The 22,463-nt window shown below is 42.1% G+C and overlaps 1 protein-coding gene across 5 annotated transcripts in view; it reads left to right on the forward strand.

Annotated features, from left to right (window-relative positions):
* GULP1 (GULP PTB domain containing engulfment adaptor 1) overlaps positions 1-22,463 on the forward strand; it is a 176,839-nt gene that overhangs the window by 110,991 nt on the left and 43,385 nt on the right. For all 5 annotated transcript variants that reach the window (XM_035135828.2, XM_035135821.2, XM_035135805.2 and 2 more), the window contains one exon: positions 19,732-19,803. In XM_035135828.2, coding sequence (XP_034991719.2) covers positions 19,732-19,803 — 72 coding nt within the window. The remainder of the gene's footprint in view (positions 1-19,731; positions 19,804-22,463) is intronic.

Here is a 22,463-nt window from a genome sequence, read left to right on the forward strand (position 1 = left end):
CTGCTTTATAAGGATGAAAGTGACTAAGAATCTGGACTGCGATGGAATGCAAAGCTTGGCAAATTATCCTAGGTGCCGTTGTTCCTTTTTCAAGCAGTGTCTGGGGCCTGGAGCCTGAGGCATACCATGCCAGTGGAACTGAGGGAAGCCTCTTAGCTAGGTCAGGTTGTTGGTGGGGTGGCACAGAAGCCTTGATTGTGCACAAAGCAATCTCCAAATTCAGCCAAATTCTGAATCAGACCAGGAGAATTCACCACCATTAACCTGAACAGCTAGAAATTGAATTTTAAAATATGCATGCACACATATAAATTGTAAAGCAGCTAAAGGTTTTGATTTTGGTTTGGTTCTGCCCTAGGTGTTGTTTTCAACCTTAATGCAATTGCACTCTTATGAAGGCAAGGAATGGAGTAGCTTAACTGTACAATATCCCTTGTTGCCAGTAAGGAAGTGTTGGTGCTTATGAGCTAGATAATGAAAGAAGTTGTGCGGCCCTTCCAAAATAGTGCCCCTTTTGTTAGTTGAGTGTTGGCTATGGCTTAATGTTCTGGATAAATCATTTAAACCAAGCAGGTTTCATCTACTCTCAAAGCAGATGTTGGCTGAATTATCTTGGAGAGGATATCACAGTAAACAAAATATTTGGAAGCCAGAGAATTGCCACCGAGGTTGGCAGCAGCGCAACTCTACAGAAAGATCAAAAGGAAAAAGCATGTTGACTCTAGTGTGCAGTTACTGTGGGTGCCCTGCTGATTTTAGTAGGGATCGAATGCATGTAAATCTGGGGCTGATTTGCAACTAATGTTTATATGATTTACCAGCAGATTTGGAACTGCAAAGTATTTGTCCAATATAGTGTGCTGAAATTTTGTTTGTTTGTGCTATCAGTTTGTACATAATTAGTTGCAGGCAAAAAAAAAAGGCACTCAAAATTTAGATTGGACCTGAGCAATGTAGTTGTAACTCCTCTGGCATAGATACTGGACTGTGATGAAGTGGAGATGGGGCTTAAGAACAGCATTAATATGCAATAGGCGTTTGTTGTGGAATTACCAAAATATATTGTTAGAAAGCTTAAGCAGATGCCTCACGAGATGTATCTGTTGTGGGGCAGTATCATTTAAGATGTAGCTTCACCATCATTTATTACATTTATATACTAGGGACCCAAGTGGCGCTGTGGGTTAAACCACAGAGTCTATGGCTTGCTGATCAGAAGGTCGGCGGTTCGAATCCCTGTGACGGGGTGAGCTCCCGTTGCTTGGTCCCAGCTCCTGCCCACCTAGCAGTTCGAAAGCACATCAAAGTGCAAGTAGATAAATAGGGACCGCTCGGGTGGGAAGGTAAACGGTGTTTCCGTGCGCTGCTCTGGTTCGCCAGAAGCAGCTTTGTCATGCTGGCCACATGACCCGGAAGCTGTCTGCGAACAAACGCGACCATCGGACATGACTGGACCTGATGGTCAGGGGCCCCTTTACCACACTTCATCCAAGGATCACAGGGTGGTTAACTGTATTAAAACACACAAAACATGCAGGGTTGTAAACAAAACTAGTTCATAACTAGTTTGTCCAGGTGAGACCTTTCCCTAAATTGCTAGTTTCATATATGTAAGGAGTATTTCACATGGAAGAGTACTGTATCCGAAAGAATATCCTCAGCTGTTGTTCCTCAAAACAGCGCAGCCTCACAATGGCTACATACAGGGCAGTCTTGAGCAGGTCGGGCGCCCTGGCGCTGAGGCGCAGAGATCGTTCCGGCGCCCCCGCCCTCGCAGCGCGCAGCACGGCTTCCGAACGGCTTCGTCGCACAGCGCCCCGCCTGCCGGCCCAGCGCCCTTGCGCCCCACACCACCAGGACTCTACCTAGAGCCGGCCCTGGCTACATACATCACGTGGTGCTACTGGCCTGTGATTTGTAAAGTAGCATCTTTGCTGATGGAAATTCCAAAACCCTTTTCTCGAGTCATTTCCATGAGCCAAACTAGAAGGGATGTGGTAAACCTCGTGATTACCCTAGGTTCTTCCACAGTCTCTGTTATACTAAGTGGCCCCAGGTGGCTGCTTTGAAGAATGTGGATGATGCAGTCTTGTAGAATGTTTTGAAACCTTACCTCTGTGCTCATTCCCAAACATTACATACACACACTGCTCCCAAGGCTGCTATCAGATCTACTGGAGGAAAAAAGACATGTACAGATGCTAAGTTCAATGGCCTCTTCTAGAGAGCTCCACTTACATGATCTTCAGGCCAGCCACTGGGGGCTGATAATTAGTTAGTTTGTTTTTTAATAAAAAAAAACCACACAGTTCTTAATAGCAGATCTATGTGATGTCTAGTTGGGTCTATAGTTGTGGGGTATATTAATCAGTTCTGGAACAAATACATATTTTAAGTGCTGCAAGGGAAATGATGTGAGGCATGAATAGCTCAGAAGCAGCTGGTTGGCTGGCTTTTTTTGTGCAAAGAGTAAAAGTCAGACATTGTTCCTTTAATCATCATTTCCAAATGCTGTGACGTTTATCACTAAAATCAGTGTTCTATTGAAAACCCTTAACAATCAATGATTGGTTTTAAAATAATATGTTACTCAACTTACAGTAAAGTTCTCTAGAAGTGCTACATGTTCTCATTTATGAGAAATGCATAAATTCACGATAAATAAATGTTTGCTTGTATTTGTCATTGGTAAGAACTGTGTATACAAGACAGGACAGCAGGTCTAGAATTTCAAACAGGCTTTTCACATTTATCCATTAGTTCAAATAGTATGCAAACTTTGCCTGGCGTTCTGAAACTATTGTTATGGGTTGTGAAAGAAGAGCTTTTGCAGTGCTTCAGTTAAGGGAAGATACTGAACAAAAATATTCTTTTGATTTGTGAGTCAATGTTGAGTTTGGAATTAAATTAGTAGATATATGTTTATGACATTTTAGACCACAGCGGTGTTGAGATGAGCCATACATAAAAACATTATTTTACTCTAAGGAATCTTTCTAAGACTGCACTCTACTTATCAGATATATTCTTCTTCAAAAAACACACATGCACACAGATACCGGTAGCTTATAAAACTCACTGCTCCCACACCCCATGGGAATTATTTTCTGCTGCAGCCACAATAAGGTACCTAAGGGGCAGGTATTCCCTTGCTGTAAATTGGCAGAGATCACTTAAGATGAAGTTTGCTATGCTGAGTTTCACGGACTGTGAATTGCAGTGCAGAGAAATTTGACTTACTGCAATATATTGGTTCCAACTATGGGGCACAATCCAGCCAATTAAGTGCTGTTGGGCATCTGCTTAACCCTCCCATTGAAATCAGCATTGTGCCTGCGATTCTTTTACTTTGCTAAGGCTTCTTTATAAACAACATTTGTCACCAGCCTTTCTAAGAGCACACTTGTCTTGTAACTATATTATACAAAACAGGATGCAAAACTAGAAATATGATAAAATAACATCACAACGCAATAAAAATCATATGCAAAAGTTCCTGAGCCTGGAACTCAGGCAGGGCTCCCAGGCACCTTATTCCCCTTCCCACCGTAGTACAGTAGTTTGCAAGCTTGGGGAACTCTGCTGTGTTGCAACTCTAGCACTGCTGATGGTCAGAGGATGCTACTGCCCTGCAGTTTCCAGCCCAACAGGAATGAGGAAACACAAATTATCCTATTATTTATTTATTTCCCGCCCATCTGGCTGGGTTTCCCCATCCACTCTGGGCAGCCCCCAACAGAATATTAAAAACACGATAAAACAGCAAGCATTAAAAACTTCCCTAAACAGAGCTGCCTTCAATGTCTTCTAAAAGTCATATATTTATATCTGCCAAGAAGCATACCGGAAGTAATGCAACAGCCATTTTGGAACTGGGCAGAGGAGCATCAAAAGTCGCTTCTGAGCATGCTCCGCCCAGTTCCAAAATGGCCCCACGCCAGAATAAACTGGGGGAAAACAAAAAAAATCCGTTTTTTCATCTGGGGACAGCTGGAAAAACGGGGGTTTCCCGGGGAAAACGGGAGACTTGGCAGCTATGTATATTGTTTATTTTCTTGACATCTGATGGGAGGGCGTTCCACACGGTGGGTGCCTCTGCCGAGAAAGCCCTCTGCCTGGTTCCCTGTAACCTCACTTCTCGCAGCAAGGGAACCGCCAGAAGGCCCTCTGGTTCTTCCTTGAAACAGGTTGCATCTTGGCCAGAGCATTGGTCTTGGAAACCTGATCACAAGGGTGACTGAACCCAAGTAAGACAAAGGCCCCAATCCATGTACAGTGAACTGGGCACACCTGGTTGGCAACCCTCTCTCCAGTAATTTCTCTTGACTGTAACTTGTTTTTCATGAATTTTAATACCATATTTTAAATTGCCATTGTAACCCACCCTGGGATCTCAAGATTAAGGGCGGGTAAAAAATCTAATAAATAAATATGTATAGGGAATGTTATACATGTCTATAGGAAGCAGCAGTCAACGATAAACACGGAACAGAGCCTGTCTTTACATTTATCAGTTGACATAGATTTTGACTTGGTTGCTTATCTTGAACATAACCAGTGCTGTGGAGTCTGAGTGTTGGTACAATCAATTCAGATTTCTGAAGCCTTAACTGCACACAAATGTCCTTACCATCTAGAAAACAGATTTGCCTATGAGATAACATAAATGTATTTTGTGTAGCACATAACACGGTTCCAAATATACTTGCCAAGCTGTTATATTTGTACCATATGGGAGAAAGATTGTCACCTTCCAGCCTGAATACCATACTCCATTTTTGCATACAGATTTTGGTACACAGCAATAACTAGTGCATGATGTGAGAGAGGTCTGAACGGTTAAATTATATTTGTTTTATGGGGCTTACTCCCAGATGGCTATGCATAGGATAGCTCTCTAAACAAATAAACCTAGTTCAGATTCCTGCCTTGCAACGCTACAATTCTACGATTCAACGGTAACATCTCACAAACATTTTCTGTGATAAGAATAGGGCAGTTGCTATTTATGAATACAAGCCTTTGACAAGACGTGTTTGATGATTTTAGTAGAATAAGCTGAGTAGAAAGTTCAGTCCTGAAACAATGAATAGAAATTCTGAAGTGTTAGTGAAATTCCTTTCAGTGGATACTAGGGATTCGAATAAGATGCTACACACAGCAGGGTGGATAAAAATCAATGATTTTTTTTTTAAAAAATCAAAAAAATCGGATTTTTTTTTATTTAAATCGGATTTTTTTGATTTAAATCGGATTTTTTTGATTTAAATCGATTTTTTTGCTTTAAATTGGATTTTTTTAAATAAAATGCTTTTTGAGGAAAGAATATTACCATCCAAAGGTTATTCCATCATGAAATAAAGATTAGTTTTTTTAATTATGTAGTATAAGGTTGTATATGTTTAATTTATGGGGTAAATAAATTCCATTAATCCATTCACCTCTTCCAAAGGTTTTTGTAAGATTATTGGGCAGTTTCTCTGCCTACAAGATATTATCACAGGTGCTTGGTTTACTTTTGCAGTTCTCAAAACTGAATTTGACTCAACAGAGATCACATGCCTCTTCTTCACAGCAAAAATGTTATAACATGAACAGAGTTGAGAAAAAGACCTTAATCCTATTGTTCTACAAACCTATGAATACAGAAGCAACCCCTTCAGTGCTAAGTTTCAAGAAGTTCAGTGAATAGAATAGAAACAATATTTTTCTGATTGTTTGGACAGTATTTAAGTTTTTCATGTCTAGGCTGGGCTGACAGTCTAAGTTTCTTAAAATATATATATTTTGTTTTTGTTTAGCCAAATTAGTTAACAAACATGGATGTTTGTTTAAGCAAATAACATTTGCTGAAATGTTATTGTTTCAGTTGAATAAATCTATTTAAATTGTTATTATTAAGGTAATGATTATTTTTCTCCTTCCTAAGTACAACAGTAAAGTTGTCCAAATATGAATGATTAACCTATTAAACTGGGGATAAAAAAACTAATATGAAAAGTTGTTATTCTAAAAATCTTCATCTACTTGCATAATAAAGTTATACCAGCAAGAATTAGTCTTTATGATTTAAATCAACTATGATTTAAATCAAGCCTTACTGACTAGTGATTTAAATCGTGATTTAAATCGTGATTTAAATCAGTTTGATTTAAATCAAATCCACCCTGACACACAGCAAGGAAAAGCTAGACAGTGATCAGTGTTACATAAATTTAGAAAATTGCCGTTTCTTGAAAGTTTTTACAGTGCTACTTTGCAGGCCCTTTGAACCTGGCTGTGCTCTAACTACAGTAAAGCTAATAGCCATTAATTGTCCTTGGAGATGGGTCAAGCCTCCAGTGAGCTTATGAGGTATTATCCATTAAATTATTGCCACTTCATGAATCTTGCCTGAGGTCTGAAGTCACATTTAAGCTGGGCTTCCCACCCTTTATGTTCTCGTCAGATTTCATGAATCTCTTTGCTCACTGGCGACTTAACAGAGTGGTGTGCTTGAATGGAGAAGACTTAAAATGAAGGGAAAACATTGCATAGCTTACATGGAACAAAAGGAAATTTCACCAATGCTCTTATTTGTGGCATTGTAACGGAATGCTTGAGCGAGGGGAGAACAGAATTGAAGATATGATCCAACCATCATGTAAGCCCAAAGCACTTTCAAGGTAATACATTCAGTAATAGATGCCTTCATTTTCCTTACTTTCTCCGCCTACATTAACCATAGTGTGTGTTTGTGTCCTGGCATGCACAGTGAATGTGTATTGAGCTAGTGGAGGGTTCTTGTGGTTGAGGGCAAAAGAGGTGGGTCTTAGAGCTGGCTTTCATTGAGATACCTTCATTGTAGGAGGTTGAACTAGATGACCCTCAGGGTCCCTTCCAAACCTGCAGTTCTAGAATCCGGTGGTTTTTCAGGCTGCTTTCCTTATTTAAAGGTACCTTCTCAGATTGTAGGTACACAGGAGGACTGAAATTCTTTTCTTCTGCCATAGAATGTTAATCAGGCAGAGGGCCTTCTTGGTAGTGGTACCCGCCCTGTGGAACACCCTCCATCAGATGTCAGGGAAATAAACAACTATCTGACTTTTAGAAGACATCTGAAGGCAGCCCTATTTAGGGAAGTTTTTAATGGTTGAGTTTTATCGTGTTTTAATATTCTGTTGGGAGCTGCCCAGAGTGGCTGGAGAAACCCAGCCAAATGGGCAGGGTATAAATAATATATTAAAGGTAAAGGGACCCCTGACCATTAGGTCCAGTCGTGACCGACTCTGGGGTTGCGCGCTCATCTCGCATTATTGGCCGAGGGAGCCGGCGTACAGCTTCCAGGTCATGGCCAGCATGACAAAGCCGCTTCTGGCAAACCAGAGCAGCACATGGAAATGCCGTTTACCTTCCCGCTGTAGCGGTTCCTATTTATCTACTTGCATTTTGATGTGCTTTTGAACTGCTAGGTTGGCAGGACCTGGGACCAAGCAATGGGAGCTCACCCCGTCACAGGGATTCGAACCGCCGACCTTCTGATCAGCAAGCCCTAGGCTCAGTGGTTTAACCACAGCGCCACCTGGATCCCTTAAATAATTTATTATTATTATTATTATTATTATTATTATTATTATTATTATTATTAGAATTGTTTGCTCTGAAGGAAATGTGCTCTGGTGTTCTATTTTTGTGGGGGGGGGAGCACAAAGCCAATTTGGCAACATTCAATTCATTCCCAAGCTCTAGAGTTTGTGCTTTCATGGCCAGTTGTGGAGCCCTTAAAATCATTGAGGTGAAATAGCCTGAAGAATCCAACTTGCAGGGGGTGGGGAGTTCAGGATACAAATCCAGTTGTTCATACTGCTCTCTCCATATAATAGCCTTCTAAAACCTGGTACCTTTCAGATGTTTTTGACTCAGCTCCAATCAGCCTGGCCCTGCTAGCAGGGACATGGGAGTTGTAGTTCAAAACACCTGAAGAGCAGCAAGTTGGGGAAGGCTGCTCTAAAATACTAAGACAGGTAAGCAGGGACATATCGGTTACATAACTGACATGTTAGTGAAGTAGGTCTATTTTACATCCTCATTTCCTAACGTTTTCAACTTGATCAAATGCTACACAGTTAGAAAACCCTGCAGAAAGTTGATTTGACAACTAAGTGTTGCGGTAATGTTAAAGGGAAATATTTCCACCTCTCGGGTTTACAGGAAAATCAATAAGCTTAAAGTGTGAGATAACACAGCTGTTCTGAATAATGGCAAGGTAGACAGATTACTAAGAGATTTGCCAGTAATGGTAATTGAGCTGGAAGCGGGAACAATAAGGTGACCTCTGGCTGAGAAATGAGGAGAGTTAAGCATCAAATGAGATCTAAGCAAATTGAAAGTGTTACTTGATACAAAGACACAAAGGTGCTGTGTGACTAATTTGTGATAAGGGGTGCTTTTAAATATAGGTCATGGTGTGTCCCTCAGCCAAAGGCAATGAGATCAGTTTGGGACACAAATGAAGAAGTGTGAAGTACGGAAATCAATATATGCAAGTTAGGGGACCAGCAATGAGGGATGGCCCAGTAAGGAACTGAGTCATGTTAATGTAATTGATATTCCAAAATGAACAGACAGACATCTGCAGGTTCCTTTCCTGCAGAGAAATACAGTAGGGAGAATGTCCTGTAGTCCCATGTTACTGGCTCATTCATACAATGCTTATGGTACATTAGCTTTTTGGTAATTGCACAAAACACATAGCCATAGGCACTGAGGAAGAGTCTTCTTAGTGCAATGCCATAATGTATATTTTAACATTTTATGAACCAACAATTTTTGCTGTCGTGTGTGTGTATGTGTGTGCGCGCGTGCATATATATATATGTGTGTGTGTGTGTGAAGCATAAGTTTATTAGAGAGCTCCTATTTCCCACACATTTTGAGTTTGTTTAAGAGCTGAATCTCATAAAACCTGGGAACTGGCTTCACAACTAGGAGGAGTTTTGAAAACTATTAAAACTATTATTTGTGGGGAACCAGGTTTCCTTTTTAAAAATTTTTTAAAAATGTAAATGAAAGTCAGAATGCTAATTAATAAATGGTCTTTTCAAATACTTGGATTTAAGAAGCTAGATTGCATAATATAGTCATACTAGTTCACACTGTCAGTGAGATGTGAAAGAAACAGAATTGTAACAGCATGACGCGGTGTTAATTAAGGTGGCTTGTGCAGGGAAAGAATAGTATTCACAGATGGAGATTCACTGTGCAGCTGAAAACAACCTTCTGAGGGTGCCCTAAAATAATCTAAAAGGAACTTAAAGACCGTTAGCTCCAATCGCAGATGACTCTGGGGTTGTGGTTCTCATCTTGCTCTATAGGCCAAGGGGATTCCACAATTGCCTCTTTGGTGGCTAGTCTATGAGAGAGCCAAATATTATTTATTATATAGTTTATTAGTATACAATATTGGTATGCATGGAATCATACTCACTGGAAGGACAGATCCTGAAGCTGAGGCTCCAATACTTTGGCCACCCCATGAGAAGAGAAGACTCCCTGGAAAAGACCCTGATGTTGGGAAAGATGGAGGGCACTAGGAGAAGGGGACGACAGAGGACGAGATGGTTGGACAGTGTTCTCGAAGCTACGAACATGATTTTGACCAAACTGCAGGAGGCAGTGGAAGACAGGAGTGCCTGGCGTGCTATGGTCCATGGGGTGGGTCACGAAGAGTCGGACACGACTAAACGACTAAACAACAATGATGGATTAATGGCAAGGTTCCATGAAGTGGGTGCATGCAGTGATTCAGGCACTGAAAGAATCAGGCCTATGGACCATCCAGCATTATGCTTCCAACAGAAGCTAATCAGATCCTCTGGGGAGCTCACATGGTTGGCATAGCTGTTCCCTGCTCTTGCTTGTTCTCAGCATCTGAGAATGTATTAACTAGCCTCAGGCCATGCTGCTTCCCCCTGTGCCTGGGGACTGCCTGGGTGCAAGGTTTCAGCATTTTCTGAATTTGGGGTCTTGAGAATAACTGGCAAGAACTAAGTATTGCCCAGTAGATATCTGGCTTATACCGGTATCACCCCTTCTGTGTGGCAAGTGCATTATTATTATTTGCGTGACAAAGCTCCCAGAAATCCCAAAATAACTCACAACTGACACGATATTTTAGGTTGGGATTTTTGGCATTATTTTGGCCACAACTTTATTCAAAATACATTTTAATTCTGAGTGTTGGCTTAGGCTTTGGTTAATCCATCTGTCCTCTCTAAGGGACAGGTCCATTTCCATCTGACCTCCATTGGGTCAGGACCATACCATCTGCCCTGGTTGGGCAGGACCAATTCCATCTGACCCATTTGGGTCAGGACCAGCTCCGACTTACCTAATGGTCGGTAAGTCAAGTAAACACCCCAAGAGATTGGAGGTACGGTTCGCAAGCACTCTCCTTCCCCCAAGGAGTGTTCCCCAAGGCTCGGCTCTGTAATGGACGCACCATCCTTGCCTATGGCAGGATGATGGACTAGAGTCCCTGAGCCCCAGGATTCCTTTAACGGAATACTTCTATAAGGAGCAAGTAAGGGGGGGTAGGCATTTTTTATGCCATGCCCCTACTATACCATTTTAAGCAAAGCCTAACGGCCAACCTAACAAGTTGTGACAATTTGCTTGTCAGTAGGCAAAAACCAAATGGCAACAGCCAATCAGCCAAGTGGCAAAATTCCTACTGGGCCCCTGAATACAGGTGACTCCCGCGAATGGGCAAGCAGTGTCGACTAGGCCTAAAAGCAGCAGCGGGCGGGCGGGAGATTTGAAGGCCTTTTTCCGAGTGAGGGAAACCGAAAGCAACGTGGGCGTTAAGTAAAATGCTGCTGTCAATCAATTCAATGGCACGCCCCGTGACTCAGCCCAACTACAACCCACCCCCTCCCAGATTTCTTTTGAGCTCGTCTGCAAACGCCACTACACTCTATGAGTGTAATGGGCTTTGTCTGAGTAACGTTGCCTGCTGCTGCTCGCTTCAACACATTCCCACTGTCTCACTTCACCTGCTATTACTCCTCCCCACCGCCGCTTCCTCCCGCTCGGCTCTTGGCCATACGCGGTCGCCTCAGTGGGAAGGAAGGGGCATCGCTCAGAGGCACTCGCGTCTTCGGATTGGCTGCAGGAGCTTCCTGCAGCCAATCTGAAGCCACACCAGCATCACGGAAGTCAGTCCCCACACAGGGAGGCCTCCGTACCGCGCCGGTTTAGCACGGGGACTGACGGAGCGTGCGGCAGGGTCTACAAGGTTCACGGGCTGGATTAACGAGCCTGGTGGGCCGCATCCGGCCCCCGGGCCTTAGTTTGCCAACCCCTGCCTTACACTTTGCCACCCCACACGGTCACTGACTTGATAGGACATGTTGTGCCCCCTATCTCACAGCCCCAGTGTTGGCCTGAGGAGGAGAAATACTTAAAAAAAATATTTGAATGCAGTTTTAATATTATCATCAATAAAATGCACTGCAGTGTACAGGAAGTATATTGTGTTGTTTCTGTAAAAAGGATGAGTAAAGCAGGTAATTATAAAATACCTTCTTTAAACATTAGTTTGCCTTTAAATCCTTAACACCTCTTCAGGCAGGCAAGTTGTTCCATGCTTGGTGAGGATCATTTAAATACATTGGCTCAAATGGAGGGGCAATTCAAGTGTATCACCATGGCTTCAGTGCTGCTTAAATCGCATTGAAGGTAAGGGAATGAAACAGTCTATTTATGCATTGGATTGCAGCCCTTATTCCCCCAGTCACCATCTAAAGATTGAAACAGTAACTTCAAAAGCATTCCTAATGACTTGCTAAGAAGCACTCAAATGCCATTGTCATAAATTTCTATTCAAACGTAGGTACTCTTTCTTGTCAAACGACACCAGTATCCTTATCTTAGAAGAAAACATATCTTATAAGCTGCAAAAAGAAAAGTCAGCAGTTGTATGGGGGGGAATCCTTTATTATTTTCTTCCTGAAGAAAACCAGAGTAGCTTAGTAGATGGGACATGGTTTTTATCTAAAGCTTCACTGAGTTTTGTACATTTGGTTTCAATTAATTGTGCCAGGGCTTGGTTATGTGGTTCCTCCATGCTATTGATTTGAAATAGCCATTGTGATTAGGCTAGTCAATGATACATTTATTGGCTCGGCTTAAAAAAGGAAATGAATCACAGTTATTTGTGCACAAAGAAATAGAACAAAATTAATGTTCCCAGAAGCAATAAGCTATATGTGGTCCTTCCAAGCTTCCTTTCCCTCTGCTTTGATTATATATTATCCACTTGCTTTGACAAAACTCTCTTTTAGAATTCTGTGAATTAGACTCATTAGCACTTGTCTGCATGAGCCATTGACACACAGGTGGCGCTGTGGGTTAAACCACAGAGCCTAGGGCTTGCCAATCAGAAGGTCGGCGGTTCGAATCTCTGCGACGGGGTGAGCTCTTGTTGCTCGGTCCCAGCTCCTGCCAACCTAGAAGTTCAGAAGCACTTCAAAGTGCAAGTAGATAAATAGGTACTGCTACAGCGGGAAGATAAACAGCGTTTCCGTGTGCTGCTCTGATTCGCCAAAAGTGGCTTTGTCATGCTGGCCACATGACCTGGAAGCTGTACACTGGCTCCCTCGGCCAATAATGCGAGATGAGTGCCGCGACCGCAGAACTGGTCACAACTGGACCTAATGGTCAGGGGTCCCTTTACCTTTACGGGGAACATCCAGACTAACATAAATTGAACTGTGGAGCTTCAGTGGAAGTACAATTGCTGGGGTTTATTCATACCCCAAACAATATTTTTTCCGAGGTTTGACTCAAGGGAAAGTTGTTCTATAATTTGAGGCTGTCCCCAGCTGTATACTTTATTGGCTGGAATTAGGTTGTTGACATCTTGAGTGTGCCTACTATGAATGTGTTTAAAAAGCAACAACATGAAGATAAAAAACAGCCATAAAGCTGGATAAACATGCAAACGTGTACTTTGAAAAACCTGGGAAAGCAGCCTAAAGAATAGAAGGAGGTGGAAAACAGACAACTCAAGCCGGGGTTCGTTTAGCTGATACCGTAAGTACATCTGTCAAAAGCAGTACAAATGTTAAGGAAGGCAAGGTTCACTGCAGGAACAGCAATGAGCTCTCTTTTCTAAGGGACTTCCCTGCACACACCTTCAGACTGTGTAAAGGCAAACTGCATTTCTTTGGCGAGTGAAGATGCATCTCTTTCCCCGGACTTTTGGGGCATGCTAATGTGGGTACCGCTCATCCATCTTGGCTGCACTTGCAGCTCAGCAAATAGTTCTGATAGAGCAGCCTTTCCACTTTGCATCATCCTTCCACTTCCTTTCCCTTGTGTGCCTTTGTAAGCACAATATTGGTGCCTGTATCTTTGTTTTTAATTGAAGTGAGCTGCTTTGGGAGATGACAATGGACCGAAAAGAGGGATAAAGAGAGATCAAATCAATAAATAGCACTCTGACTATTTACCAACACTTGTTATAAATAAGTTATAGAACAGCTTGGGACTCTTTGCTTAAGCAAAAAGCCCCTGGTCTTCTCAAATCTCTGGCGCTCTTATTCTGTGCTTGGTTTCAACCTTGTTGCTCCTCTGCCAGTAACTGACTCATTTTTCTTCTTCTAAGAGCATTTCTGCCTATCACTTCTCACTCTTTCCTGACATCGGCTAACAGGTATACTCAGTCTTGACATCTTGACTTCTTCAGATAACCTTATCTTATCCATGGCAGAGTTGTACCCTTTATTAACCATGACTCTGCAAGCCATTCCAGGTGCTCAGTGTTGTCCTGAGCCTTCATCATGTGAATACTCATGGAATTGTGGCCTGGAGGGGCAAAGTAGTCATCGTTTTCTCTCCAGGAGCCTTCACATTTGCTCTGAAACTTGGTTTGGATCATAGGAACCAACTCCTAGGGGCCAAGGTCCCTTCACCTCCCCTCTAAAATATTTGAGCCTCCCCCCAGTTGATAGGCATTGCCATTTAAATGACAATGATTGATTACATGGGACAGGACTTACCTGCCCCCCCCCCAATATTTTATTCAAGTTGGCCCCCCTGATTTGGTTCAAGCATGTCATCCATACAGGGTCAAAATATACAGTATACATTTTTGCTTATTACTAAGATTCATATTCTGCCTTTCTGGTTGTCTGTTTTTTAATCTGAAGCTGTTTCCCACCCCACCCCCACCCCCAGCATGCACTTCAAATGGTTCTTGGATTCTGTTTCCTTGTTTGGTTTCCAAGAACCAGTCAGTCCCCCCCCCCTTTTCCATCTTGCATTAGCTTAGTGTTGCAGGATCAGAGATGCTTTGCTTTCATCCAGTCATAAATCAACTTTCTTCCTAACTTCAGTGATGAAAAAGAGAGCCCGTTTATCAATCTTTGGCAGCAGGCTTTCTGAGTAAAATTCAAACTGCCTTCTTTTCTGCTTTATGGAGTCAGGAGATACTTTTATTCCAGACCCAATGGCCCTCTTGCATTTCTTGGCTTTTTGACCCAACAGTTTACATGGTTACAGAGAGAAGGATTTGGATCAATATATCATCTGGTAACAAATGATAATACTTCATAGGTCTGATTAGGTGGCTCCAGTCCGCAAAACAATATACTGCAATAGTTTTGTTATTTTTAAGGTATCACAGGACTGTTTGTTGTTTTTACTTCTGTCATGGCTGTACACATACCACAAAATTATTAGCATTCAGTGTTTCAAAGGCTTTAAAAGTCATTGTAAAACTTGATAAATAATTTTGTAAGTTAGGGGTAAAGAAGCAGTTACTATCATCTTAGTAGCAAATCCTACACTGCTCTCTACTGGAAGAGAAGGATTTACACGCAGTTCTTATATGGCCCAAATCTCTGGCTGAGTTATCCAAATACCATTCCCAAACTTTGTACTGGATTTCAAAAAAAAATAAATGAAACATTGTCAGAATTAGAAATCTGTTTAAAGTAATGCTTCAGTTATTGGTGGAGCATAAAAAAGCTAAACATTCCTACAAAGAGTCAAGTTTTGTGGGCTCCCACTTAAGCCCAACATCTGTTCCAGAAGTAACGCAGGAAAACATGTTATGGGTTGCAGATCTGGTGCATTAGTAAGTTTTGCAAAAGTATTCGTTTGTCACATTTGTATGGAAAAGAACCTGCCTAGACTTCACTTTTTCAGAGCCGTATGAATTGCCGTGAAAATTGTCTCATGTTTTCCTTTTGAAAACGAGTTCGAATAATACAATTTGTGTATCCCAGTTTCAAGAATGCCGAGGGGAAAAAAGGTCAGGAATAGCACAATGGACTGTGACACATTTGTGCTGTGATTTTACAACTCATTGAAATAGCAGAGCAGTACATAGGCTCAGCCACCTGGATCCCTCTTCAGATACAGTGGTACCTCGGTTTTCGAACATCTCAGAAGCTGAAGGTTTCAGAACCCAAATGCCGAAAACTTGGAAGTTCGAACGTGCCTCAGAAGTCGAACGGCTTCCACTGTGTTTTTCTTCTTTTTTCTCCATTGACTTTGCCGACCGCCCTTTCCACCTCGGTTGTCAAACGTTTCGGAAGTCAAACAGTCTTCCAGAACGGATAACGTTCGACAAACAAGGTACCACTGTATCTTAAATGAGAACTGCCAGAGCACTAAGAACATTTGTTTGTTTGTTTGTTTGTTTGTTGACCGCCCTATACACAGATGTCTCAGGCGGTTCACAGAATAAAATAAAAACAAAAACCACAAAAGATATAATGAAAATAAAAACTACAACCCAATAACCCCCCCCAAAAACCCCACATTTTAAAAGTGTATAGGATGTCAATCAAATCAACCAAAGGCCTGGTTAAAAAGGAACGTTTTTGCCTTGCGCCTAAAGGTATATAATGAAGGTGCCTGGCGAACTTCCCTGGGGAGAGCATGCCACAGAAGGGGAACCACTGCAGGAAAGGCCTGTTCTTGTGTTGCCACCCTCCGAACCTCTCGAGGAGGAGGCACACAAAGAGGGCCTCAGAAGATGATCTCAGGGTCTGGGTAGGTTGTTCATATGGAAAGCGGCATATGGAATTGAGGTACTGAGGTCCTCAATTCTTGCATTCAGCCTGGATGTAGAAACATAGAGTTGGAAGAGACCACAGGGGCCATCCAGTCCAACCCCCTGCCAAGCAGGAAACACCATCAAAGCATTCCTGACAGAAGGAGACTCCACCACACTCCTTGGCAGCAAATTCCACTGTCGAACAGCTCTTACTGTTTGACAGTGTGTGCAGAGATGAGAGCATACCTGTCAGCTTCACCCCTAACATTGATGGGCATGTGCAGTTGGGCACGTGGGCTGATGCAGATACACTCTCTTTTTCTACACCTACAGTGAGGAACCTGCATCCCACAGCCAAATTTGGTTCATCAGGCCATTTCCCATGAACCATGCCTTCAGGTGACATAATATGTGATGTTAAGGGTGGAACAGGTAGCAATGTGTCTAGATTGGCTGCCCACACAGCTGGTCCCTGCAGAAAGCAGGATTGAACTCTGTACCCACTAGCTGGTCACACGATCTCTTCCCATCCCTTCGGGTCAGTCAACAGGTGTCAGTCAGTTTGATATCAGATTATTGTCCTGTCCAGCTGTCAGAGTTTGCTGACAGGGGTGGGAGGAGATAAAGGTCAGCCCCATCAGGCCAAAAAGTTTCCTCACCCCTCCTCATTTTTGTTTGCATAGGATGAACACCTGAAGAAGTTTCAAATCTACCAAAAAATACCCCATCATCTCTGGTTTCTTAAAATTGATTAACCCATATTGCCCATTTCACAGTTCCTCTTTAGAGTTCAGAGCAGTTGTCTCCCAATATTGGGTCTTGATCACTACCAAGTGCTCATATACATAATTTCAGAAATACTGTAGCCTGGAACATTATCCCTGCATTCCAGGAAGCGGGTGAAGCAAACATGAAGATCGAATGAGGAAAGAAGAAAAATAATTAAATGCACACAGGGAAGAAACAGAGCACACAACTCTGATGAAGCTAAACAACTGGTGCACTTATTTTCGCATTAAGTGTAGTTGATGAAGTTAGTCCAATTTGCTTTTGGCAAAAAAAATACCAATAGACTTCTCCCTAGAGTGTGGGATTGGGGGGGTTGGGGTTGGGGTGGAAGGAATCTAATGGAGCTATTAATATACCAAACTGATGAGTTTTTAATGTATTTGGAAGGGGGGGAAATAAGAGAACATAAGTGTTTTTGAAATTATGAGGAAATGGCTAAATAAAGTTACTATGAATCTGAATCTGTAATATAGCAACAACATTTTTAAAAATAGCCAATTAGCCTTACTACTATAGAAATTATGTTTGAGATTATATATGACACATGCAATACCTCTTTTATTTACTAAATGCTCCATTTAGCTGTGATTCCACACATTTGTGTGTGTCCACAAGCCTGTTAAATTCACAGCAGTGGAGTTCTGTGTGCTTATCTGTGTTAAAAGGTGAATTTTTTCCATGAGATCTGATGCTTCACAAAAAAAATTGTGATTAGTTCATTCAGCTTCTACAAATGTTGAAATAGCCTGTGGCACACTGTTTCTGATTAAATAAATGAATGCCACCTTTCTTATTTTATTTCTTCAAGATACATTCATCACCTGAATTTTCTTTATAATTCAAAGTTTTCAAAAGCAATTATCCAGCGACCGGATGGAAAGGTGTTGGTAGTATTTAAAATAAATATGTTATGTTTAATTCTTTTCTGGGGAATGTAGATTATTTAGAAATGAATGAAAACCTTGTGTCAGTGCCCAGGCTACTTGCTGAAAGTGTTTTTACTATGGAAACTGATGGAAATGCTGGTTTACATATCTGTACTACTTAAATCAACGCTCAATATAAAAACACATAGCTCATGCGTCAGAGTAAAAGTTGTACATTTCTTCTGGAAACCCTGGGTTTAGTGAGGGATGCTGTGGAGAGGAAACACTTTTTTAAAAAAAAGTTTGCAGTGGTCTTAGTCCATTGTAGCTACATTAACCACCACACTATTCATCTGCTTGCATGAAGCTTCTGTGTTAACTGAGCACAGAAATGTGGTTCTTGTTTCTCAGAATAGGCTTAAGGACCAAAGTGAAAAGAGCAGTTAAGTTTATTGATGCGTCCCATAATGCTCACCCACACATTTGGGGGAAAGAACAATTCTTACTCTTTCCTCCTCCTGTTCTGCCAAAAGAAGGATCTGTGGTGGCCATGGCCAATCTTTTCGACAAGCCAAAGGAATCAAAGTGCCACTCTATTGTACATTTTGTGCACCACTGCCTCAGGCTACCCACCCATGATCTATGGATTAAGGCAATTGTGCATGTTCATCCTTTCCTCATTTGTCTGGTGTAAGACAAATTCGTCTGGTTTAAGAGCGGGGTGGCGCTGTGGTCTAAACCCTTGAGCTTCTTGGACTTACTGATCGGAAGGTTGGCGGTTCAAATCCCCGTGGCAGGGTGAGCTCCCGTTGCTCTGTCTCAGCTCCTGCCAACCTAGCAGTTTGAAAGCACACCAGTGCAAGTTGATAAATACCAGTAGGTACTGCTGTGGTTGGAAGGTAAACAGCGTTTCCGTGCGCTCTGGTTTCCGTCATGGTGTCCTGTTGCGCCAGAAGTAGTTTAGTTATGCTGGCCACATGACCTGGAAAGATATCTGTGGACAAATGCTGGCTCCCTTGGCCTGAAAGCGAGATGAGCGCCACAACCCCATAGTCACATTGACTGGACTTAACCGTAAAATTGTAGGGTTGGACCAGAGACCTTGAGGGTTTTTTGTATATAAGTAATAATGTGCTTAAGCAAGGTGTTATGATTGCTACTGAAGTCTTCATTTCCCACTGCACAGTGAATGTACCATTGAGAGCTTTTTGGGTTTCACCTTGATCCTGAACATTTGTGCCAGTATAAGTGCCAGGAATGCTGGCACAACATTGTGAATTATGCTAATGTGTTGGCCCTACACTTCATGCTGGCACAGCATGTTTTAAGACGGGTTCATTAGTTTTGTGGCTCTGTTCAAGCTGCCAGTGTTGGAAAGAGTCCAAACTTTAGGCACACTCTGATTTAAAAATAAATAAATAAATATATAACCTAATATAATGCCATGGCATTTGTTGCCGTTACATGCATTGCTAAAAGTCATGCCATCTCCAAGGTAGTGAGGATTACAAGAAGAGAAACATTGTGTTTTTTTTAATTAATTGTGTATCTGAAGAAGTGTGCATGCACACGAAAGCTCATACCAAAATAAAAACTTAGTTGGTCTTTAAGGTGCTACTGAAGGATTTTTTTAAATTTTAATTATGAAAATAAGGATTATGAAATAGCATGTAGAAATCTGTAAAATGAAGCAAAAATATTTTAATGTAAGTTAAAAACTTTTAGCATAAGTGGAAATATGTTTGTGTGTCTTTATACTTACATATTCCCCAGAGAGAAAGAGTTTGCAGCTACAATTCTGGCTAGTTATTTCTTTTCTTTCTTTTTTTGCCAATTATTTTTATTGATTTTCTATAGTTTTTAACAAATTGTCACCAAATCAATACAATTAATACAAATTCAATACAATTAATACAAATTCAATACAATTAATACAAATTCAATACAGTTATTTCAAAGGCATTTTTTTTAATAAAAAAGAGGTAACAAGTATTTCACTACTTTTCTCACAAATTACAATGTTTTCAGTTTCTTGGCAGTACAGAAGTGGAGCAACCTAAAGGCACAGAAGTCGTGAGAGATGCTGTTAGAAAACTTAAGGTAGGAAACTCTTCTTAATTTTACTAGATACAGTTAGAAGCAATGCCCGATCTGTTCTAAACATATGTGTTGCATTCCCTCTATGTTTATCCACCCCCTGCTAGAAAATCTCAGAACACCAATATACTCTTCCTTCAGCGTACAGTCGTACCTTGGATCCTGAATGCCTTGCAAGTCGAATGTTTTGGCTCCCGAACGCTACAAACCTGGAAGTGGGTGTTCCGGTTTGCGAACGTTCTTTGGAACTCAAACGTCCGACGCGGGTTCTGTGGCTTCTGATTGGCTGCAGGAGCTTCCTTGGTTTCCGGATGTTTTGGAAGTCGAACAGACTTCCCGAATGGATTCCGTTTGACTTTCGAGGTACCACTATATATTGTGTGGAGCCTTCCTACAACAATTCATATTTCCTTTTTTAATAACTGAAGTCGTGGCCCCCTTCCATACATTACACTAATCGGTTTCGACTGGGGAGGGCGAGGTATAAACAAAAAAATATTATTATTACTAGTACCTTTTGTTCCAGACCTTCACTCCAGTATCCCATGTTTCTTCTTGTTTTCCTTCTCTACTCCAAGTGTGGGGCCTCCTTCCTCCAAATCTATATTGTCCTCTCATTGGACACAGCTTTAGGGGGTCCCACCCTCTTATCTCTGTTTCCCCAAACGTCTCACTCTGCAGGCTGGCTGGAATGCATCCTAACAATTCCTCCCCTCTCCATAATCCTATTTCTCTCAGCTTTCCTTTTTCTGATTTCCCCCCAGTTTTTGCTGTATCTCTGCATACTAAGAATAGAAGGGTGTCACCCAGCCTGACCTGATTCATTGCTGCTGGGACTTTTTGCAATGACTTACAGAGACACGGTGGCCTTGATGTTTGCCCCTCACAATGTGCTTGTAACTAAAGGACTTGGCGCACACTTGCAATATACCTGTGCTGTGATTTTCACCTGAGTTCACTGCAGGAAAACATGCAGGCTTTCATACAGAGAAGAACAGTGTCCTGAAAAAACAGCCAACTGTTAACAATCCCACAAATGTCAAATTGTAATTATGAGAAGCAGAAATAAGTTTAGGGATCCTTCACTCCGGGTGCACTAGGAATTGGATCTTTTTGCTCTGTTCAGGTGCAGGTGCTGCTCAGTGGATCTTGTAATCCTTTTGTGTTATTTCCTTTCATGTTGACTTGCTTCCTCAGTCTCCACTGCTTTTCCACCAGCGATGCTTGCAAAGTTTAAGCAGGGGGTTCCACCCCACATGATCTAAACAGGCTAAGGCCTGGAACCGTCTGCTTTTAAATTGAATGGGTGGATCTGACTGAAACCAGGTATGCAGCCCAAGCCAGCGGTCCCTTCTTATCTGATTGGCCCGTTCAAACTCGCTTTTTGTGGCATTCTGGGTGACTGCAGGGGGAGGTTCCCACATCCCCCAATGGTCATGCCAGGATGAAGATAGCCCTGGGGACTGGACTGCAGTGGATCGCAAACCATCCCTCCCCCAGTCCCAGATAAGTGGCCACTGTTTTGAAGTCATTTGCAACCCCTTTTAAGTTCACGTCCAAATGAAAATGAGATTCACGCTTTGCCCTTGTTGCTATTGGCCCTTCTTCCCCTGCTGAGCACTCTCTGCACTTTTACCTTTGCATGGAAGCGAATGAGCAGGCAGGAATGGTGATCAGGTGCAGGAAAATCATTTTTTTAGCTGAGTATCAGGTAGGCGGACACCAATCTGTGATCCTTTTCTTTCTCCAGTTACCTCCTGCACAAGGACATTGATTTTTTTGTAGAAGCAGTGGGGAGAAAGCAGAAGTAATGCAAAAAATGATTTGCACAAAAATTTTCTTTTGAATGCTCAAGGAAGAATTTCCACATTACTGCTTTGCACCACAGCTGTCCTCCCCAATATGTTTCACTAGTTTTTTTGCAGATACTTTTTGCTTCCTTCAGAATTCCTCATGCTGTTTGTTGGAGGAGAAACCACAACATTTATTTCCAGTTTTGCTTTAGGCAAAAAAATCATTGCTGACAGTTAATTTGCATTTTACATTATGTGAGAGTGGGAAGAACGCTATGTGGGAAAGAATGATAAGATCATTTGGCCATCCAGTTTCTTAGTAAATATCAGTCTTAATCTTCCTATGCACTTGTTATTATTATTATTTATACCCCACCCATCTGGCTGGGTTTCCCCCACCACTTTGGGCGGCTTCCAATAAATAACAAAATACATTAAAATATCACAGATTAAAAACTTCCCTAAACAGGGCTGCCTTTAGGTGTTTTCTAAATGTCAGGTAGTTGTTTATCTCCTTGACCTCCAATAGGAGGGCGTTCCACAGGGCGGGTGCCACTACCAAGAAGGCCCTCTGCCTGGTTCCCTGTAGCTTTGCTTCTCACAGTGAGGGAACCACCAGAAGGCCCTCGGCGCTGGATCTCAGGCTAAATGATGGGGGTGGAGACGCTCTTTCAGGTATACAGGACCGAGGCCATTTAGGGCTTTAAAGGTCAGCATCAACACTTTGAATTGTGCTCGAAAACGTACTGGTAGCCAATGTAGGACTCTTAGGACCGGTGTTATGTGGTCTCGGCGGCCACTCCCAGTCACCAGTCTAGCTGCCGCATTCTGGATTAATTGCAGTTTCTGGGTCACCTTCAAAGGTAGCCC

Source organism: Zootoca vivipara, chromosome 1, assembly GCF_963506605.1.
Source record: "Zootoca vivipara chromosome 1, rZooViv1.1, whole genome shotgun sequence".
In the NCBI taxonomy this organism is placed as follows: domain Eukaryota; kingdom Metazoa; phylum Chordata; class Lepidosauria; order Squamata; family Lacertidae; genus Zootoca; species Zootoca vivipara.